The 21265-nt window shown below is 43.9% G+C and overlaps 1 protein-coding gene across 2 annotated transcripts in view; it reads right to left on the bottom strand.

Annotated features, from left to right (window-relative positions):
- The window catches only part of DHX57 (DExH-box helicase 57), a 42013-nt gene extending 20752 nt beyond the window's left edge, over positions 1-21261 (bottom strand). Inside the window, exons 1-11 of one of the 2 annotated variants that reach the window (XM_019480088.2) lie at positions 21186-21261; positions 20851-21059; positions 15972-16121; positions 15513-15689; positions 13932-14770; positions 10353-10522; positions 8426-8547; positions 7953-8148; positions 6552-6676; positions 3328-3461; positions 121-175 (exon numbers count right to left, since the gene is read on the bottom strand). In XM_019480088.2, coding sequence (XP_019335633.2) covers positions 121-175; positions 3328-3461; positions 6552-6676; positions 7953-8148; positions 8426-8547; positions 10353-10522; positions 13932-14770; positions 15513-15689; positions 15972-16121; positions 20851-21050 — 2168 coding nt within the window. In that variant the 5' untranslated portion in view covers positions 21051-21059; positions 21186-21261. Of the gene's footprint in view, positions 1-120; positions 176-3327; positions 3462-6551; positions 6677-7952; positions 8149-8425; positions 8548-10352; positions 10523-13931; positions 14771-15512; positions 15690-15971; positions 16122-20850; positions 21127-21185 lie in introns of those variants that run through there. The other variant, XM_059720301.1, reaches the window with a different exon arrangement.
- Positions 21262-21265: the final 4 nt, after the last annotated feature.

The raw sequence follows: 21265 nt of genomic DNA, 5'->3' as shown, positions 1-21265 counted from the left end.
TCAATAAAATACTACTATTAATTTATATGCAGAACTAATATAAAGTCAATAGACTACTAGCCTAAATATTAAAACTCCAAAAACCAATTACTTCTAAGCATACTGTCAGAAATTTCATACCTTGTCATTGCAATCACATCTTCTAGAAAAAACTGATCCACAGGAAATGTTCGACCTACAAAGAAAAGTACGAACAATAAAACAACACGCAAACTATCATTGTAGACACGCATGCAGAAGGATGGGGAATAGATTTTACAATTTCTTATGCTGGTTTCACAACTTTTTCAACTTCTGTGACCATATGAATAGGGACCTACTTAATTTGTGGCTTCATGTATTTTATGGAAACTACAAAAAAACGACAACCCCCCCCCCCCCCATTTGAATAAAAATAAAATGCTGGCTCCCCAGTGGGAGCCACTGGTCCTTGCTGCCTGGAGGCGGGGCAGCACAAAGGGCAGCAGACAAGTTGGTGGCCACCCTTTCATCCCACCCCACTCTAGGGCTTCACTGCCAATCAGTGTCAAGAGGCGGGGTTACACAAAGGGTAGCCAGCAATCAAAATGGCAGCTGCCCCTTCATCCCTCTGCTTCCTTGGGGCCTCTCTGCCAATTAGTGTCGGGGGCAGGGCCATCACAAAATGACTGGAATTAGAACTTTGTCGCAATCAATCAGTGAAAATGGAGAAGTACCCCTGTGATTTAGGTAGACCCCCTATTTATGTATGAGGCTTGTTTAAGATCCATCCTGCAAACCTTAACAACACTGTGCCAAACAGATGGCAGACCATTTCCAAGAACATTCTGACAGCATGCAAGAAGCAAGGCTTGTTGGGGAATATTTTCTCCTGGACTAAACTGTACACTTGGGAGAGATGTTAGACAAGCTTTGGGGCCTGAGAAAAGGTATTTTATGCCTGAAAGCTTGTCTAACTCAAACTATACAGTTAGTCCAATAAAAGATGTTACCAACCAAACCTTTCTTCTCATACATTCCCTAGACCAGGGGTGCTCAAACTTTTCCCCCAGCAGGTGAGATGGCCCATCCATCCACAGACTGGATCCCACTGTGGTCCCACGACAGCACCATCGCTGGTGAAGTGGGCACCATCCAGCCATCTGGAGGGGAGGAGCAGCTCTGCTGCAACCGAGTCCTATGGGAGAAGGGGGACATGGTTTAGTTGTGCATAAGATAGGAGTATAGCCTAGCTCCAATCTGACCCTGCAGGGGAAAAGGGAGCATAGCTTGGCCCCATGGGGGGGGAAGAAACGCGTGGGGGGTGGGAGGAGGGGCCTGGCCTGGCTTCTATACAGATGCAGAGGACGGGGCATGGCCTGGCTGCAGGACTTGCGAATTTGGCAGGGGGAAAGATGATGGTATTATTGGTCACTGCTCCTCCGCTGCCAAATTTCCCACCTTATATGAAGCCCCACAGGCCAGATGCAATGGCAGCATTTGGCCCACAAGCCGGGGGTTGAGCACCCCTATCCTAGACCATTACAGATATAATGGCAGTACAACATGTCTGACAACATATGCCTACTTTCATAAGGGAGGGTTCCTGTTAAGGAATAATGTGGTACAGCATTAGAATTCCACTGAGCTAGTTATTTCTATCAAGTGCTCAAGAGTCAGCCCACCTGAGCAGTTGATAAAGACATACACATCCATTTGAACAGCCCAAATGTAAGTTTCAATTCTTTCTCATTTTCCCATTTCCAAAACAGAAAGGATTTATCCCATTGTGAGGAAGCTAAGTCAGAGACCTGTGTATTGTATTCTGTTTTGAAGACAGGTTTTCGTGCCAGTCTTGGCTCTTGTGCAGTTGAATTCCAAAGCTGTAGACCACAGACCAAACAGACTTTGTTTCCATTGTTATAGAACAGAGGTTTCACACAGAGGTTTCACACACCCCTGGGGGTACTTGGGAAGGCCCCAGGGGGTATGTGGCAGCAGTGCAGAGAAGCAGGGGCACTTCTGGTTTCGCCACTGCCCACAGAGACCCCCTCCACCCCTGTTCATCAACCAGCTGGGGGACTCCCTGCTTCTTGACCGGCTGCCACCAACCAAAAAAGGCTGAAAACCCCTGTTACAGACAGTTCATCATTCTGAGGACTGCAGGTCACGTTGTGCATAAAAAAAGTCAGGCCCAGCTCACTATGAATTCTGACAACCCAAACCAATACCTTAAATATGTGACCTAGTTTTAGATGGGCTACAGTGAAGTAACTGGAGCACCAGACAGAGGTAATCTTTGATCTGTATTAATCATAAAGGGTTATTCTGTATTGCCTAATCTGAAGTTTTACTGACTATGATTTAATTGTGTGGCAATACTCAAAAGCCTAGACACCGCATATGTGATTAAATCTGCATCTGAGATCTCTTGGCTAGCTAATGGCGGTAAATGAAAAGCATTTTGTGTTGCTGCTTCTTCTAACTAGATATCCCTTATCAATAGGAAGTCCAAGAGATAACCTAAATAGCTGACTGAAGAACCAACTCTGAATAATTAACCTTTGCCCAACAGTATCATTACTCCTTTGCCTCGGTTCAGCTTCAACTACCTGCTTTTCATCCAAGCTTGGTCTTAACTAGCAGATCTCATCTGCTAGAGTTGAGCAGTCACCAGTTAACGTTCAATCAAAGTCTTATAAATTGCACATTTACTAAGCGCGAGGTGTGACAATAAAAGTTTGAGTCTTGGTATTCTAACTACCAAGATGTGGAGTCTGAGGGCATGCATGCAGCCTGAGGTTGTGGCTCCTAAGAAAGGAAGATTTACCTGATACTGCTATAGGTATCAACCCCTACTGTTCATAAAACAGCAACATTAAATTAAACTTTTAAGGAGGCCCTCACAGCCAGATGAAAATTTAGGTGAAATGAGATCTAATCAAGCAAAGCTATAGAGCCTGAAATAAGATCTATTAATATATATTAGTATGTCTTGGCCACCCAGGATCCATGTTATGTGTTCTGGATTCATCTTGACTACAAGTATTTTACTATATCTTCTGTGATGGAGTCAAATTGCAAATATTTAGTGTTGGGGAAGCCCTGTGCTAAAAATACTAACAATAGAATAAAAAAAAAGCACTGAACATACATCAAAGACAATGATGTTTCCCAAACTTCGTAAAATACAGCAATGCTATCAAGTTGGTCTTACAGTACCCTTTCTCACTGGCCTGGACAGTGCTGTTCACACACACCTCCTTCCTGCTCATATGTCATTTCTCAACAAAGCTGAAGGCAAACTAGGAAATAACTATGGTGATGGGCGATTTAAAAAAAAAGAGAAACCAAAAAACTGGTTTTCACCTGGTATGTTAATAATTGGACATGAGTTATAGTACTGGGAGAAAAGTTCTGCATTCAACGTGGCACTCATCAGTATGATATGCAGGTCTGGTCTCTGAACTATTATATCCTTCAAAACCAGCAGCAAGAAGTCACTGAAGAAAACAAGCAAAATACATTTGAACTTCAATGTTGGTTTTCAAACCCATTTCCCACCTCATTACTCTGTTAACTTCCATGGAATTCTCCTGAACATGACACTACCAGTACCAAAACAAGCTTCACCCACAAGAGTATCCCTATGGCGAATAGCCTCCAGCTAATAATTTGGTAAATTACTATAAGTAACCTAACTTTTGCTTGTCCCTTTCAAGAATTTCTGGATTACTTAGTACATATTTGAATAATAACTCTAGGAGCCCTAAAAATTAAGCTAAGACTAGCATAAGAATGAGTACCCAACAGTGTTAGATATCAATAATGGATTAACTCAAGCAGAGAGAAAATCAAAGCAGCAGATAAGTTCTTTTTAGGCCTTCCTCAGAAACTTTACAGATTGCAGAAAGCAATCTAGTCACAGACAATGCAGTGAAGGCTGAAGTATGTAATACCGGTTTTCCTTCACTCTTCACAAATAGCAATAGCTACGAGATGATGAGCACAGTTGGCAGCAAAGACAGGGAAGAAGTCAAATGGCTTAGAGTAATAGCAGAACAGATCAGGAATTACTTAGAGAAGATAGAAGCCGTCAGATCAGCAGGGCTAGATGGGATGCACCCTAGGACACTCAAGGAATTGGCTGAGTTAATTTTGGAGTCATGGGCTATCCTCTTTGAGAACTCATGGAGGTCAAGTAAGGTCCTGGATGATTGGAAAAGGGCAAATATAAGTGCTCATCTTTAAGAAAAGGAAGGAGGAGGATCTGGGGACTTACAGACCAGTAAGTCTGATCTCAATACATGGAAAGACCATGGAGTAGGCCCTCAAGGAATTACTCAGAGAACAAGGTGATCAGGAACAGCCAGCATGGATTCACTAAGAACAAGTCATGCCTGACCAACATGACTTTGTCCCATAAGGTGACAAGCTTTGTGAATGGAAAGAAGATAATGGATGTAATACATACCTTGACTTTAGCAAGGTTTTTGACACCATCTCCCATAATGTCCTCATTAACAAACTAAGGAATGCAGAGTAGATGAGAGTACTGTAAGGTGGATCCATAACCGGTTGGATCATTGTGCTCACAATGAGTAGTCATCAATGGCTCAATATTAAGTTGGGAAGAGGTATCAAATGGGGTTTCCAGGGGTCTCTCCTGGGTCCAGTACTGTTTAATGATGTGAAGATTCATTAATGATTTTGGATGATGAGGATCAAGTGTACACACAGCAAATTTGCAGACGACACCAAGTTGGGTGGAATCACAAATGCTCTGGAGGTTATAGACTGGAGAAATTGTTCACAATCAATCAGATGACATTCAACAAGAATAAGCACAACGTCCTGCACTTAGGATGGACTAATTTCATGCACAAATACAGATTGGGGAATAAGTGGCTAGGCTGTAATACTGCAGAAAAGGACTCAGGAGGTTACAGTAAACCATAAGCTGAATATGAGCCAACAGTGTGCTCTGGTTGCAAAAAAGATCAACAGTGTACTGGGCTGTATTAACTGGAATGTCTCTTGCAAATCAAGGGAAACGGCTCTTCCACTATATTCAGCACTGGTAAGGTCTCACCTGGAGTATTATGTTCCGTTTCGGGCCCCACACTTCAAGGAGGATGTGCACAGATTGTAAAGTCAAACAGACAGCAACAAAAATTAGAGGCCTGGGAAATAATGACTTATGAGGAAAGGCTGAAAGAGCTAGGGTTATTTAGTCTCAAGAAGACTGGGGTGGGATTTGAGAACAGTCTCCAAATACCTCCAAATACAGAGAGAATGGAAATGGGCTTTTCTCTGTGGTCACAGGGGACAAGACCAGGAACCATGGTCTAAAAACTGCAGCAGAGGAAAGTTAGGTTTGAGATTAGGAGGAACTATGAGGGTGGGTCAAGCATTCGAACAAGTTACCTAGACAAGTTGTGGAATCTCCATCCCTGGGCATTTTGAAGAGCAGGTTGGACAGACACCTGGCTGGGATGGTTTAGTTAGGGATGATTCTGCCTTGAGCTGGACAAAATGACCTTGTGAGGTCCTTCCCAGCCCGACTATCTTATAATCCTATAGCTTCCAGTTGCCAGCAAAAAAACTCCATAACCCTACCCCCCCAAAACCTCAGGTTTTCCAGTATGTCTGGAAGTTAACTGAATTTAGGAGATCTTAGACCAGGGAGATGTAATTGAGTTCGATGTCCTGAGGCTCCACAAGAAATGTCTTTGACAGCAGCCCTCCCACCTTTTCAACAATATGGGGAACCAGTTTGAATGTCTAACAATGACTATAGCTGCATTCCAGGGAGGGAGAGGTGGTCTCTTAGATATAAACTATCTGTGCTAAGGGCTCAACAGATCACAATCATCATATTCAAAATTTACCCAGGGACTAACTATGTAAGCTGCAAATTGTCTACTACTCTAGAAAGCACCATACTCAGAGGGCTCTTTCAAAGCAGCTCCATGTCCCTTTTCTGAAAGAGCTATCCACAGACCTAGCCCCTTTCAGCATGCCAGCTGGTAAATGGGATCAGATTGGGCAAGGCTAGACTAAGGATTAAAGCTGAAGGCAGGAGTCAGGTGAATCAAGCAGTTCCCTATTGGAACAAGCTGGAAGAAGGGAGACCAAGCTCCATTTGGAATCCACTGCTTAAGTACACAGGGGTCTTTATATCCAAGCGATGACTTCCAGAGGGGACATGAAAAGAACCAGGGCATTTGGGGAGCAGCAGGCAGAAATGTGGGAGGGACAGTTTCCTAAGGAACCCAGATCATGATGAGATTTGTTGAGATTAAAAAAAAATCCTGTTGTCCCTCCAAGACCCATCCTAAATTATCCTAGGAATGTAATAGCAATTGTGACAACTGACTGGAGGCATATCTGTGGAACACTGCCAGGTGTTTTCTGCTTAACTGCACAATCCCTTAGTCCACTGGGATCAAGACAGCAGGATCAGAAGCCAGTTTCATCCTTTGGTTGTCCATGATGTCACCCCACCAGTTCAAACTGGCTAAAAGCATTTGCATTTCATTAGCATGTTCTCAGTGCTAACTTTCAGTTATGGAAAAAAAGGAATTATTTACCTTTCTTCTGTTCTTTCATGAACTTCATCAATAAGAACATGGGTGATACCCTGTAAAGTCATGTCTCCTTCTAGTCTTCTCAGCAGCACACCAGTAGTGCAGTACAACAACCTGGTAGCTGAGGACTTGAGCAGCAAGACAAGGATATAAAGCATTCAATGAAATGACAGTTAAATAGCTTTACTTATACAATGTATAAAGAGCAGACAATGTGGTCCAATCTCAATCCCACATGCCTGGCAATTTGGCTCATAAATGAACAAACAGCTGCAGGTTGGAAAGCACAATTTTTTCCTCCTACCTTTACTCTTAAATCTTTACAGCACCTAGTTTTTATCAAGGGACAGTTTGGGGAAAGAATGAAAAAGATAAACTAACTCAATCTCATTCTTTCCTGCTTCAGCAACTGTATGCTAAATGTTTGACCATTAACTTCATTCATTAAAATTGAGAGGGATTGTGATGGGGATGAGACTGGCTCTGAAAGAAACAGAACTAGCTGTATTTCTCACCTCTGTTCAGCTCAGTAATGAAAAATAATAGCCTTGTCCAGGACGCATACTTTATACCACAGGCCAAAAGGAAAAAGAGCTGTGATTGTAATCAGTCACTGAAAACAGAAAGTGGCAGCAAGGCTAAAACTACAAGCTTTAAATTGTGAGAGAAGAACATTGCCTTGAAAGCCAAAAATCAAATTCTTAGCAAAACTATTGAGAGTCACTGTGAATGAATCCACTGTGTTGTATGTAAAAGTTAATTATATTTTTTTCAACTGTTTAGCCTCAAGTCTTTAAGAGTTTTAATTTTTCAGTCTTCTCTACTGTCTTCAGCAAATTGTCAATGAGAAATTTATTGCTCAAAACCGATCACAGAAGAGGAGGAATGACAAGTGCAATTTTAAAAAAGTGATGCTTTTTTAAGAAAGATGTTGTAAAAGGGGGAACAGATTAAACAGAAAATTTCGCCTCTAACACCCAACTTAAACTCAACTTCCACTGTTGCAAACTGAATTCTTATCCTTCAATTTCTGCTTAGTGACCTGCAGTAAATAATTCAGTGTTCTCAGCCAGTCCCCATGGACACTGATATTAAAATAAAACAAAAACAAAATATATAAAAAACTACTGTTAGGTCTGGGGTCCCAGGAGGCTCTGTCAGGAAAGGGGCTAAACAATGAATGAATATTAAAGCTACTACCTTATCTTAGCAGGTGAAGCCTAAAGTGTGCGCTAAGGCAAAATGGCAGCGTAGCATGAGAAAGCACGCACTGAAATTGCCATTCAGTAACAAGTTCTTGTTGATAAAGGATTAACATCTCTAGGACAGCAAGTCTGACCCCTTGTACAAGTACTAAGACCATTTTTAATTAACTAAACTAAAAAACAAGAAAAGGATATGTACCTTCACACTTTCTAAACGGATCTGGTATCCAACAGTAACACCAACTCTTTCTGTTCTCTCCTTGGCTACACGTTCAGCTACAGAAATAGCGGAGATCCGGCGAGGCTGAGTACAGATGATATTGGCTACTCTATTTGGAGGACCTTCCAATGAAGCATCCAATATAAATTGTGGAATCTGAGTGGTTTTCCCACATCTGCATGGAAAAATAACATGGATTTAGTTTTTAAAAAAAGTGTTTCCTCAGCAGGAGTTAAGAGGGCTGATTTTTATTTTGAATTTCTATTTTTTTAAATTTGTGCCACACCTTCTATAAAATTAATCTACGGCTACAGTACTTTAACCTGAATGAATTTTGAACCTGGTCACTTTGCCTTTTCAGACTGAGCTGTATAACTAAGCTTGTATAACTACATATGCTTTCCTGTGTATCATTTAATATTCCAAACCTATATATAAAATCATATTCTTACCCAGTCATACCACTCACAACAAGCACTTGGTGTCTTTGCAACATATCAAGAATGTTTTCTCTTTCTTGCCACGCAGGGAGCTTCTGTCTTTCTAGCAACAGGGACTGGAAGTGCCTAGAAGACTGACAAAACAATAACAAGAAACTGAACACTCTGATAAGAAGATAAGACCTGGCCTAGATCCATCCTATTTAATGGCAGAGAGGATCAATATAATTATTCAGTCTTCATAAAATAGGCCACAGAACTTTACAAAACCAATTCCTGTATCTTGCAGTACCTGTATTCTTATCTTGTAGTTAAACAAGAAAAAATTTAGCACTACTACCTGGACTTCAAAGACAGAATCATGTCCCACCTCCTGAACTCTCCACAACACACGTGACAATCTTGTACTCTCAATGCCTGCAACTGCAATATAAATACTATCAAAAGGCCTGAACACACATAACAGGACTCCAATGTAGTTATCCCAGGAAAAAAACAGCAGTAAAAATATGCTGGTTTAACTTACACTAGCGTAGGTGTTGTGTCCACTATTATCCCAGGTTAGTCATTTGCTCAATATAAATGGGCTATTCTACTCCTAAAGAGTTGTAATAGGCCCTACCCCAGCAGCTGCCCTTATTACTTGTCCACTCTGAATCAGGATATAATTTACATCAGAATACAAAAATGTTTGTGTGTTGCGTCCAGGCAATGATTTCCTTCTTTAAAACAATGATTTCCTTACTACAATCTGAAAATGACTACTAGCCTGCAGAACCCTTCAGCTGACCCACAAAAGGATATCTCTAAGACATAAACAGTGCAAAAGTGATGTAAAAGAAAGAAGGCTGCTACCATATGAAGTTTACAGAATGAAACAGCTAAAAAAAACCTATAACCTAACCAAAGTTTGCCTCCATAGCAACTGTTTGTAGGTCAGGTATGGTTTCCCAAAGAATACAGGTGGTTAAGGAGCCACTGTCATTCAGCCAGTGGGATGGAACCCATGTAAGCAGAGTTTCCTTCCCTGAAGGGCAGGTTATAAACTAGACCTCTGCAAGTTATGAAGCCTCATTGTTAAAACATAAAAGGAAGAATTACTCATGACATGAGCCAGGTAAGATTCTGAGCTCTTTTGGGCATAGACTACATCTTCAGAGAGTGTATGCTTGCATAGCATCTAGCACAATGTTGCCCTAACTTACTTTGGATTCTATTATATTATAAAAGTTAAGTAGCAGCACACACAAAAAAAACAAATCAATAGTGTCCACTTTTACAGCACAAAAGAGAATTATTTTACTTTCTTTATCCTGAGCAGTCTAAGGACAGATCCTTATACACTTGGTTATAGGACTGCATCTGCTGTTATTTTTAGAAATGCACAATATGTACAAGTGTTCTCAGCAATCTCTGATCTCTTGGGTAAATACATATTTTTACACCTATTAGCTGAAAGTTCCAAGATGAAGACAGCAGTTACAGCTCTGCTACTCAGGCCCAGCAGAACTCCCTACCATGAGGGCAGAGCTGATCTGTGCAGAAAACAGAACTTTGTAGAGGGCTGGTCCAACACTATGGAATTAACTCTGCCAGGCTCTGAAAGCCATCACAATATGAATAAAAGTAAGATACATTTCTCTGGCTGCTGCCTTCTTTCACAGATAAATAGCAAATGTATATTTTAAAAGAAAACAAACTCTGTCAAAACAAAATATTTCACTGAACTTGCATCTTCCCCTAGGGACAGAATAAGAGACCAAGCAACATGCAACAGCTGCTAGACACCTTGCTGTCTGCACTAGCAGAAGGCACTTGGATACTATAGGAATATATCCATGAGAACCTTGCAGAGCAGAATTGCTTGTTAAGTACAGTTTAAGAACTATTATGTTAAAGCCAGAATTGAGACGACTCTTTTTCCATTTCTATACTATACCTTTTTTATTCGGAATTGCTTGCAGATTTTAACATTTTCATTATACAGAGGCTTTGACTGCATGTCATACTTCCTGGACAGGTTCTTTTTGAGGTTCACATAACTTTCATTCTCTACAACTGGTTCAGATTCCTCTTCCTCTTCCTCCTCAGGATCTGACTCCTTTGTGACTTGAGAGATAAAATTAATTTATTATTAATTTGTACCACCATAGCACCCAGAAGCCCTTGTCACAGGCCAAGAACCCATTGTGACATGCTGTAGAACAGAGGTGTCAGATACAGCTCATGGAGCCATGTCATCTGTCCCAAAGGGCTGGAAATCTGGTGAAAGGGCAAGTACCCAGAGCCACAGCAACCACCGCTCATCTCGCTACCAAATTTCCAACTCGCAGGCAGCAATTTAGGTCAGGCACAGAGCCATGGCATCTGGGCGATAGAGCTGCCTGCAGGTGAGAAATTTGGCAGCAAGACAAACACCAGTTGCTATGGCTCTGGGACCCATAGCAATTAATACTGCTGCCACTTGCCTTTCCACCAAATTCCCAGTACCATGAACCAGATGACATAGCTCCAGGCTGCAGGTCCAGTGCATTGACTGGTCCCACACTACTCATCTGGCCCTGCTGTAGAACACTGCTGTAGTTTGACAGCCTTGTTGTAGAACTATAGAACTAGAACAGCTGCAGGGGAAAAGAAGCAAAGAGCAACAGGAGTGTTAACCTGCACTGATGTGCCATTAGGAGCCATTCGCTTTGGCTGTCTGGGCCACACTTGGTCCACCATTGGAGGTTAAGCACCCCCTAAACTAGAAGATGGTTTCTACCCCAGGGAACGTACAGTCTAAAACTCTTAATATTTAATTCTCTGCAGAGATTGAGAATTACACAATTCTGAAGTCTGAGATACTCTACATTTGGTCTTGAAGCACTGCAAGACACATTACTAGATCATAGCCCAGATCCTCAAAAAAGTATTTTTAGGTGTTAACATCTACTGATTTCTGTGGGTGCATCTACATGTGCAGTTTACTGATGAGTTCACTAATTAGCTTCACAGTAAAGTGTTCCATACGAGTGCTGGTATTAGGGTACAGTAAATTAATTAACTCTGCCATAAGACAGACAGTACTATCTTATAGCGGAGTAATTAACTGCGATCAAATGCTCATGTGGACATGAGCACGTCAGGCGCAAATTATGCCTAATCAGCCCAACCAGTTGGGGGCCAGAACCCCAGCTCCTGCCAGTCCCCCTGTAGCCTGACGCTGCCATCCAGAGCCCAGAGCTGACCCCTATGCCCCCTGCCAGACCAGGGCTGCTCTGCCATGGCTCTAATTGCTGCTGTCCTGGACACACGGGTAGACACTGCATCTGCAAGCAGTCAACTTCAACGTGAACTGTTTCAGAGTTTATTGCATTCTCTTAATTGCAAAGGTAGATGCACCCAGTGGCACCTTAACACCTTTGAGGATCCTACTTTAAATAAGCAGATGACCTGATAAAGATATAGCTCTGGTAATACCAGACTAAGCAGGTATCTTAGAACATAGATACCCATATGAAGTTTCAGTTCCCTACCCTCTACTAATTCCTCTGTAGAGCTGTTTAAAAAAAGTCAGCTAGACTTTTTTGGGGGAAAAAATGCAACAGGAAAATGATACTGCTACTCCCCATGTGTTAAAAACATAATGTAGTTGTTATTGCTCAAGTTTCCTGAGAAAGGTCACCTTAGGGCAAGGGTGTTAAATATACTGCTCACAGACTGGATCCAACCCGCGGAGTTGGATCATCCGGCCCACAGACTTTGCCCCGACCCTGGTTGGGATGGAGGATCTTCCACGGTGGTGGCCAAGAATCTGGGTGACAGCCATGGTGCTGGAGCACCAGCAGCACCACAGGATCAAATCTAGCACCATGGCTTGTTCCTGTGGTGGCACCCAAGCACCTGTGATACCGGGCTTCTTCTTGTGGTGCTGCTGGGGCTCCAGCACAACTGCTCTTGCCTGGGCTTTTGCCTGCCACCACAGGAAGAAGCTCCAGTGCCCAGCTTGTTCCATGGTGCTGCTGCTCTAGCATTGCAGCTCTTGCCCAGACACCTGCCTGCTGCCATGGGATGAAGCCGTGGTGCCTGGCTTGTTCCTGCAGTGCTGCTGGGGATCTACGGCCAAAATTACTACTTGCTTGGCTGCCAAGCACTTGAGTGAAAGCAGCAGTGCTGCAGCCCTGGCAGCACTGTGGGAAGAGAAGCCTGGCACTGTGGTTTGGTCCTGCGGTGGTAGCCAAGCATCTGATACATTTGGCTTCTTCCTGCCAGATGCCTGACCACCTGGAGTGGGTGACACACGTGGCACCCATCCCAAATTGTCTGGAGTGAACCAGCATGCGCAGGAAAGGGAGGGAATGGCTATGGGCCTGTCCCATTCATCTGCCCCTTGGACCCGTCCCACACCACTCATCTAGCCTGTGACCAGATGAGTTTGACACCTCTGCCTTAGGGAAAAAGACCTGTTAAGGGAAGTTGCAGCTCAAAAATTGAAAGCTTTGGAAAACTGCGGGTAATTCAAAACAAGGGGTTAGAATGCCATCTTAATTATAAGGGGAGGTACCCGTCTGCTAAATAATTGCACAGCTCTACAAACATTAAGTTTCCCCTTGCATAATCTATTAATCCCATAAACATATAATGTTCCAAAACTGGTCAACAACAGGAGATGCCTGTTTTTCTCAAAATACAATTTCCTGTGGGTTTTTGAAACTTCAGAAGCTCATGATGTCTCCTCCATGGCCTTAGTGCTCTAGCCACTGCTATATTAGAACTATGCTATATTAGCCATGCTCATTTGCTCAACACTTGCCATGTCTGCCCCTGTTTACTCATCCTCTGCAAAGAAAAAATCCTCTTGTATATAGAAAGAGACTCCCCACAGCAAGTAGATTAAGGGCTTTGTTTGTGGCATGCCCTTAAACCACCGCCAGATCTGGAACAAAACCCAGGTATCTGAACTTCACCCCAGATCTCTCATTTAACCTCTAGACCAATGATTAGCAAACTTTAAAGAGTGGTGGGCCAAATTAACACAGGTTGCTTTATAAGTGGGTTGTCACTTCCAGGCTGGCCATCATTCCCCCTGTTGCCACTGTACTTCCAACTCAGACCCTGATGTCCTGACATAACGTTACTCACTGCTAAACTGCTATCAAAGTCCAAAGTTTCCAAAACCAATGAAAATCGCTCCCCAAACTTGATCTGGACTGCAGGGCATAGACTGCTGATCCCTGCTCTAGACCAGAGGTCAGCAGCCTATGGTCCATGAATAGATTTTATCCAGTCCACCAAGAACACCAAAAAGAAGACACTGTCATGGAAGTTGATGCAACTCTCCTTCAGTACGTTTTGCATGAGAATGCACCATCTAGTACCAGAATATCTAACAACTGCTGCCTCCAGCTCGCCTTAAGACCAAGCTGTGTTAATTTGATCCACTGTTAAAGAAATGTTGCCAACCCCTCCTCCAGACTGTATTCCTACTGCCATAAACCAAACACCAAAGAAGAAACATTTCCAACACTGCACATACCTTCCAAATTCTGAGTTACCACAGATGAATTATCTGGAGATGTTGGCTTACAAATGTCTGTGTGTGTTCTGCTGGAGGGTGCTGCCAGCAGGGACAAAGGAGGAACACTATACTTGTGTAAAGTATTACTAAGTAACTCGGTTATTTCAGATTCATCTTCCAAACAGGTTATTAAAGCATACACCACTGGTTCACTAGACTCTGCAGCTTCCAGGGCCTTTTCATAGAGATATTCAGAAATATGTAATCGACAAGCCAGAGGTAGATTCTCGTTCGTAGAATAAAAAGCCACAACAGGTGCCTGGAGTGGGTATTTGTTATCCTCAGAAAATCTTATTTCCAGCTCATACAAGGGAGAGGTGTCATAATTCGATCTCAGATGAGCATCATCTACAGAACTCTGTGCTGTTTTTAGCAAGTGTTTTGGAGGAGTTTCATGCTTAAATTTGCATCTTGAGCCAAACCTGCATCCTCCTTTGAGGTAAAATTTACATAAGTTGTTTAAAGTCTGTTTTGCCACATCTTTGGCAGCACTGTGCCTCTGTTTGGATTTGCTGAGTTTGAGTGTTAGGTACTCCAGGTCCAATCCAATAGTCCACACTCGGTTTTGAATTCTTTCTACAAATTTTTCTCCACAGATTGAATGAAGAGCAAAAGCTTCTTCTTGTCTCTGTTCCAGGCATTCTTCTCTGCTGGCCTGAGCTGCTGCTTCAGACATTTTCATCCTATCTCCATATCTTTCTGAGAAGCATTGCAACAGCAAGTGTTCCAGGGATGCCCCAATGTTACCATTGCAGGATCGCAGTATTGCCCGACAACGCTCACTATCAAACCCATACCTATGGCAGAACAAAATAAATAATGCACAAATATGAGGCACAAAATATACATGCTATGAAGTAATCCCAAATATATTTGATTATTCCCATTTAATATAAGCTTATATGGAATCATTACACTTCAAAATAAACACAAACTAATTTTAATACTCATGGCATGTGCCAAGGAAACCAAAGGCCCTTATTTAGCCAGCCTATCCTGGGTTCACCACAAGGTGAATTGTTCAGTTTTCAAAGTAAAACAATACAGCTACAGGATTAATTTCTGCAATCAAATGATACCAAACCAACTCTTCAGAGAAAGTTTAGATACTATAAGATATAAAACTTTCTCAGATGAAGCAGCAGTGGGTGGCTGATTACATAGCATGAACTCTAACAATAAAGAGATCCTACATGGCATACCACTAAAAGCTGAATACAAACTATTTCCATTTACACTGAATGACAGTACATATTTTATAATATCACTTCAGTTTCTTGGAAATAACTGAAGCCATCCAAATGCAGTAATTAAAATATTTCACTGCTGCAAGGATAGGAAATCTTTTCATGAACTGTTATTCTAAAATCTTTCAGTGAATAAATGACCTAACAAAAGCCAACCCTGTTATTAACCCTCTGCCTGCAGAACCTTCCCTGAAGTCAATAGAGAAGCTCCATGAACTGAAGGCTCACCATATCAGTCATATGGTAATTTGCCTGTTGGGTTATAAACATTACTTACCATAAAAGGACTCACCTGGAAAGCTTATGCACAGCAAATGCAGACACCTCACTTTCTGCAATTTTGTGCTCTTCTGGTTCAGAAAACAACCTTGTAGTTACTTCAGAAGCTTCTTGGTCTGCTGACCAGTATTGCTCATCGTCATCAAGGTAATCAGGTTCATTGCAGTCTTCCTCACTGGAGGCAGCCGCTCTGATAAAGACAGTTATTAAATTCAAATGTCATAAAACGGTGGTGTTGATCAGATACAAAACTGAACCCCTGGGTTAAACAGAAACTTCTACCTCTCTCTCTCTCTGATTTAATGGTGTGTGAGAAAGAAGAGGATTCAGAAGTGTAATTTTTTTAAAGTGAAGTAAAGTATAAAGTGAAAATGTAGGAAAAATACTGCTTTCCTTTATAATAGCACATCTGTAAAAATTAGCTTATAGGAAAGAACTATTCAGGTGCAGGTTTTTTTTAATTTAAACTAACTCTGAGGTAGCAGCCAGCTCTTGCCCTTGGAGTTCTCGGAGAAGCTCTTTCACTCTTCGCTGATTGTCAGATGTCATGTGTATGGTCTGCAAAGGCATCCTCGTCTCAGGTCCCTGTCTGGTTTGCCTACTTTTGTTAACACAGCTTGATCTAAAAAGTAAACACACACACACACACCATACACTTATTTACAAAATGGAAGTTAAATAGATCAAATGCATACATCCATAAAAGCTACATAATACTAATGACTACAAGCCCAATAGAACATTAAAAAAACACAGAAAAAAGTGTGACACTACTAACACACAACCCTCAAGAGGATACTCAGTTGTTTTTGTTTGTTGGGCAGTATTTTACATAGCCTACTTTGTTCTGAGATCAGATCTTCAGTGTTTTCTTGTAATGTTGACCAAATAAAAGCATCAGCAGGTTATAGCACAGCCAAGCATGTTTAAGTATAGGATGGCTAGAACACATTTCAGGTAACAAATCTGACAAGTCTGCATATACACTATATACACAAATAAATATAAAGCTTCTCTGTTTATTACTTGATTTATATGCCACCCTTTCTGGCATGCATCTGCAGTAAAACGTACTTTAAATTAAATTAAAATTTTAAAAAGTAACTTTAAAGTACTGGCAATGCAAGGTGCCAGGAAGAGTTCTGTACTGGAAATATATATTTTAATAGTAACAAAAGAATTTATTTTTCCTAAGTAGTTACAAAGTTACTTGTGGAATGAAACCTGGATATAAGACCCATTCATTCTTCTTTCTAACATTTGTACTCTGCATTTACTAGCAAAGGGACTGCTGTACACCTACGGCAGCACAGGCACATTTGTCCAACCAGAGGCAAAATGTCACTACAAACAGCAGCACATGTAAATCCTAGGGAACTGAGCATGGGGCGAGAAACCAGTAGGTGCAACATCTTCTCCTATTCTACATGAGAAGTGGACATAACTTTTTACTCCTGACCCTCTCTAGCCCCCAGAGTGAGACCAGAACTGTTCTCTGGAACTCATACATTTATCTTTAGGAACAAATCTAGCACCGGTCTGATCATCTTAAAGGTTCCATTTCAGAATTATGACTTAACTAAGTATAATGGCTAATTGGGAATATTTACATTGCTCTCCTGTGAAATGTTATCTTCATAATAATGCTCTAAGAGGAGGCAACAAGTACTAGCATAACATTTTAACACATGACAGAATATTAAGGTAAAGATATTCTAACACATGACAGAATCTCTTATTTAATAATCTATAAAAAAGAGCCTGGATTTCTGTTAAAGGAAGATTTCAGTATTGAAACTAATTGAAAAAAAGTCACACAGACTGTACCTGACCTATGTTGTTATAATAAAAATGATTTACATATACAGCTTCAATCTGAACTGCAGGCTGCCTCATGTCTTGCTCAGTAATACAAGGAAGTTATAATTCTATGTTTATCACAGTCTTTGCAAAGAAGTTATTTGTGAAGCTACAGCTTAAGCTAGAGGTGGGAAATTATTTGAGCCCGAGGGCCACAAAGGAAGCTTTGATGAACTGTCACAGGCAGGGTCAGTGGTAGGCGGGGGGGGGCCCTGGCTCCGGCCAGTGCTCAGCTTCTGGTGGGAGTGTTCCCAGCTCTGCTGCAGCCGGACAAGTTCACATTGTCACCGGGAGGTGAGGGGAGCACAGCAGAACCCAACTGGTAGGCCTGTGCAAGTCGGCAGCAATCTGATCTGGCTTCAGATCCTGCCGCTTCGGATGGCTGCGATCCGATCCAGAGCTCCGGACCGGGTTTCCGCCTTGATCCGGCCAAAGCGGCTCTGAAGCTTCAGAGCCATCTCAGAGATCTGGCCATAGGGTATAATGGGGAAATCAATTAAATATCTATAACTTTGTTGTTTTTTGTCTGATTTGGATGAAACTTGCTGGGATGATAGTCTCTGCTGAGGGCATGAGACCTGCCAAGTTTCAAGAAGATCAGTACAGAGGCTTGGGGGGGTACTGTACCCCAAATTCTTGAAATCCAAACTCATGTCACGGCTGTGTCACACCACAGGGGGGTGAAAACTGCAGGGCTGGTAGTTCTTACTGAGGCCACAAAGCCTGCCAAGTTTCAAGGAGATCGGTGCAGGGGTTTGAGGGGAACTGCCCCTCAAGCTGCAGACAAGCAAAACTTGTGCCATGGGTGACACTGTGTGTGTTAAGGCACAGCAGGGTGACAGCTGCAGAGATGGTGGCCCCTGCTGAGGCCACAATGCCTGCCAGCTGTCGAGGAGATTGGTGCAAGGCTTCTGGGTTCTGGGGCCCTGCACCCCTAGCTGCTGACAGGCAAAACTGTGCCAAGACTATCTGTCTTGGGGCAGTTGATTGTCTGTATTGATTCTTTCCTCTCCTTAGCCTTGCTTTGTAGGTGCTAAATGATGCTCATTAAGTCGTTATGAAGTAGCTAGGATCTGTGTATTGAGCTGGTCCCTGAGTCTCTGGTCCCTGAACGAATCATGATTCATTGATTGGTAACTGGTAACACAGCAGTTTAGCAGCCAGGCCTGCAGTAGTGTCTCCCCTCCCAGGCCCAAGACAGACGGTCAGTCCCACAAGCACCCATGGTATGAGTTTTGCTCGTCTGCAGCTTGAGGTGCAGTTCCCCACAAACCCCTGCACCGATCTTCTTGAAACCTGGCAGGCTTTGTGGCCTCAGTAAGAGCTACCGCCCCTGCAGTTTTCACCCCGCTATGTTGTAACATGTAGATGTGACATGAGTTTTGCTTTCAAGAATTTGGGGTACTGTTCCCCCCAAGCCCCTAAACCAATCTTCTTGAAACTTGGCAGGCTTCATTCTCTCTGCAGAGTCTACTGCCCCTGAAAATTTCATCCAAATTGGACAAAAAATAACAAAGTTATAGATATTTTATTGTTTCCCCATTATACCCTATGGCCGGATCTCCGAGGCGGCTCTGAACCACTTCGGGAAGCCTAACAAGGCCAGCGCTTTGACCCGGATGTGCTGCTTCAGACCCCAAAGCGTCCAAAGCTTGTCCAGATCCGAAGCTCTGTCCGAAGCCTCGTACAGCCCTACCAAATGGCTGCAGATGCACTGGGAACAACCCCACCAGAAGCTGTGCACAGGACACAGCCTGGGCCAGCGGGGCTGTTCTCCCCTTGCCTCCAGCAGCAGCTGCTGCTCCTGCTGTGCCACTCCAAGGTGGGGGGGGAAGGGGAGCTTTAGCTGGGCAGCTTTGCTGGGGGGGGGGGGGGGGGGGAGAGGGTGGTGGAGCTTTAGCTGGGCAGCTTCGGCTCCAGGCTGCCTTCCACCTGTTCCATCTGCAGGTGGCTGCTCATTCTGCTGGGTGGGCGGAGCAGGTGGAAGGCAGTTGGGAGCTAGAGTTGGAGCTCCATGAGCTGGGCAGGAGCCACCTGGCTGAAACTTCCCATTCGCCGGCCGGGAGTAGTGCGGCAGGAGCAGGAACAGTTAGGGCTCTGTGAAAGAGCACCGTTTCATTTTGACTTCCATTTTGACGAGACAGTGTTTCGTGGCGAGTTTCATTTAGTTTTGAAACTGCTGTTCCATTTCATTTCGTTGAAACGGTTTCACCATTTTGACACTGTTTCAACGTGTTGCCCATAGGCTATAACGGAGAAGCATGAAACAGCTTATAACTTTGTCAGTTCTTGCCTGATTCAGATGAAATTTGCAGGGACAGTAACCCCTTCTGAGGCTATGATGCCTGCCACGTTTCAAGGAGATAGGTACCGGGGTTTCTGGGAAACTGCACCTCAGGCTGCTGACAAGCAAAACTCGTGACATGGGTGACAGAAAGCAGCCCAGTTCAAACACTGCTGCCGTTTATGCTGTTTTTCCATCCCTCCCCCAGAGAACTGGGATTGGAAGGGACCTCTGGACAGGATGACAGTCACTGGCCAGCTACACAGTCATTATGAGAGCAGTCTTTCCCCTCTCTTCCCCCTCCCTCTCCTTACTTTCTGTTTGGCAAGCCCAACTTGAGCTTCAAAACACAAAACGTTTCGAAACTTTCAAAACGTTTCAACTGCCCTTGTTTCATTCCCAGGCTGTTTCAAAGCCCTTCATTTTGTTTCGATTTTGCTGTTTTGAGCTCGAAACAAGTCGAAACAGAGTCGAAAGGAAACAGCCAGCGAAAGTTTGCACAGCCCTAACTAGCAGTAGCCTCAGCTAGAGGCAAGGGGAGCAGAATAGCCCTCCTGGCCTGGGCCCCATGGCCTGGGTCGGGGCCCCTGGCCAGCTTGCAGCTTCCAGTGGGGCTGTTCCTGGTGCAGCTGCAACCAGCTGGGTGCTGCTGTGCTTCCCTTGCCTCCAGTGGCTGCTTCTCCTCCTGCTCTGCTCCAGGTGGGCAGGGATGGAAGTTTCAGCCCCGTGGCTCATGCTGGAGGCGAGGGGTGCAGAGGAGCATCTGGCCAGCTGCAGTCACAGTGGGAACAGCTCTGCCAGAAGCTGTGTGCTGGCTGGGGCCTGAGCTGGTGCGAGTGCAGTGCAGGCTGCCCTGGTGGGAGCAGGTGGGGCTCGGCCCCATGTGGAGCACCATGGGGGGCAGCTGTGGGCCAGAACCAATCAGCTGGTGGGGTGAATCTGACCTATGGGCTGTATTTTGCCCACCCACCTCTGGCTTAAGTAAAAATGGCTTTAATCTTTCAATTTTCTAATGATTAAAGATCATTTGTGGTTTAAGTGGATTTTTAAGATGTTTAAGTGGATTTATCCCCAAATCTGCAGTCCAAAAACTCTCCCCAAGTACCACCTCTTCAAATCCTCTCTTTAAATACTTTTATATTGTTGGAAATTTGAAGCGTCCAACCTGTCTTAGCCACAACCCCCCAGAAACACAACCGCTCATGACCTGGGTGCAGTTCTTTGTTCTTCAAAGAGGCAGAAGTCATCTTCCTCGTCCCACATTCGGCTTGAGCCTTTCTTGAATCCACCCGCGTGAGACTTGCTTGACTGCCCTCTACCTGCACCTCCTCTGCCGCCTCCACCTCTGCCCCTGCCTCTGCCCCCGCCCCTGTTGGGGCGCCCTCGCCGCCTCCCGGCCGAGCTCATGGTGTCTCCCTGCGAACAAAAGGAACGGCCCGTCAGAGGCATCGCACCGCGCGGGGCCCCCGGGGCTCCGCTCCCCCCGAGCCCACAGAGCGGGGCACGTCGCCGCACCCTCCCGCCGGGTCGCGCCCCACTCACCCGCGCGGGGACGGCTGGCGCGGCCGGGATCAGCGCCCCCCACCGCCTCCTGGCGGAGACGCAACCACCACCCCTGTCCC

Source organism: Alligator mississippiensis, chromosome 1 (assembly GCF_030867095.1).
Source record: "Alligator mississippiensis isolate rAllMis1 chromosome 1, rAllMis1, whole genome shotgun sequence".
NCBI lineage: Eukaryota > Metazoa > Chordata > Crocodylia > Alligatoridae > Alligator > Alligator mississippiensis.
Note: the sequence above shows the minus strand (reverse complement) of the source record. Positions and strands in the feature narration are given on the sequence as shown.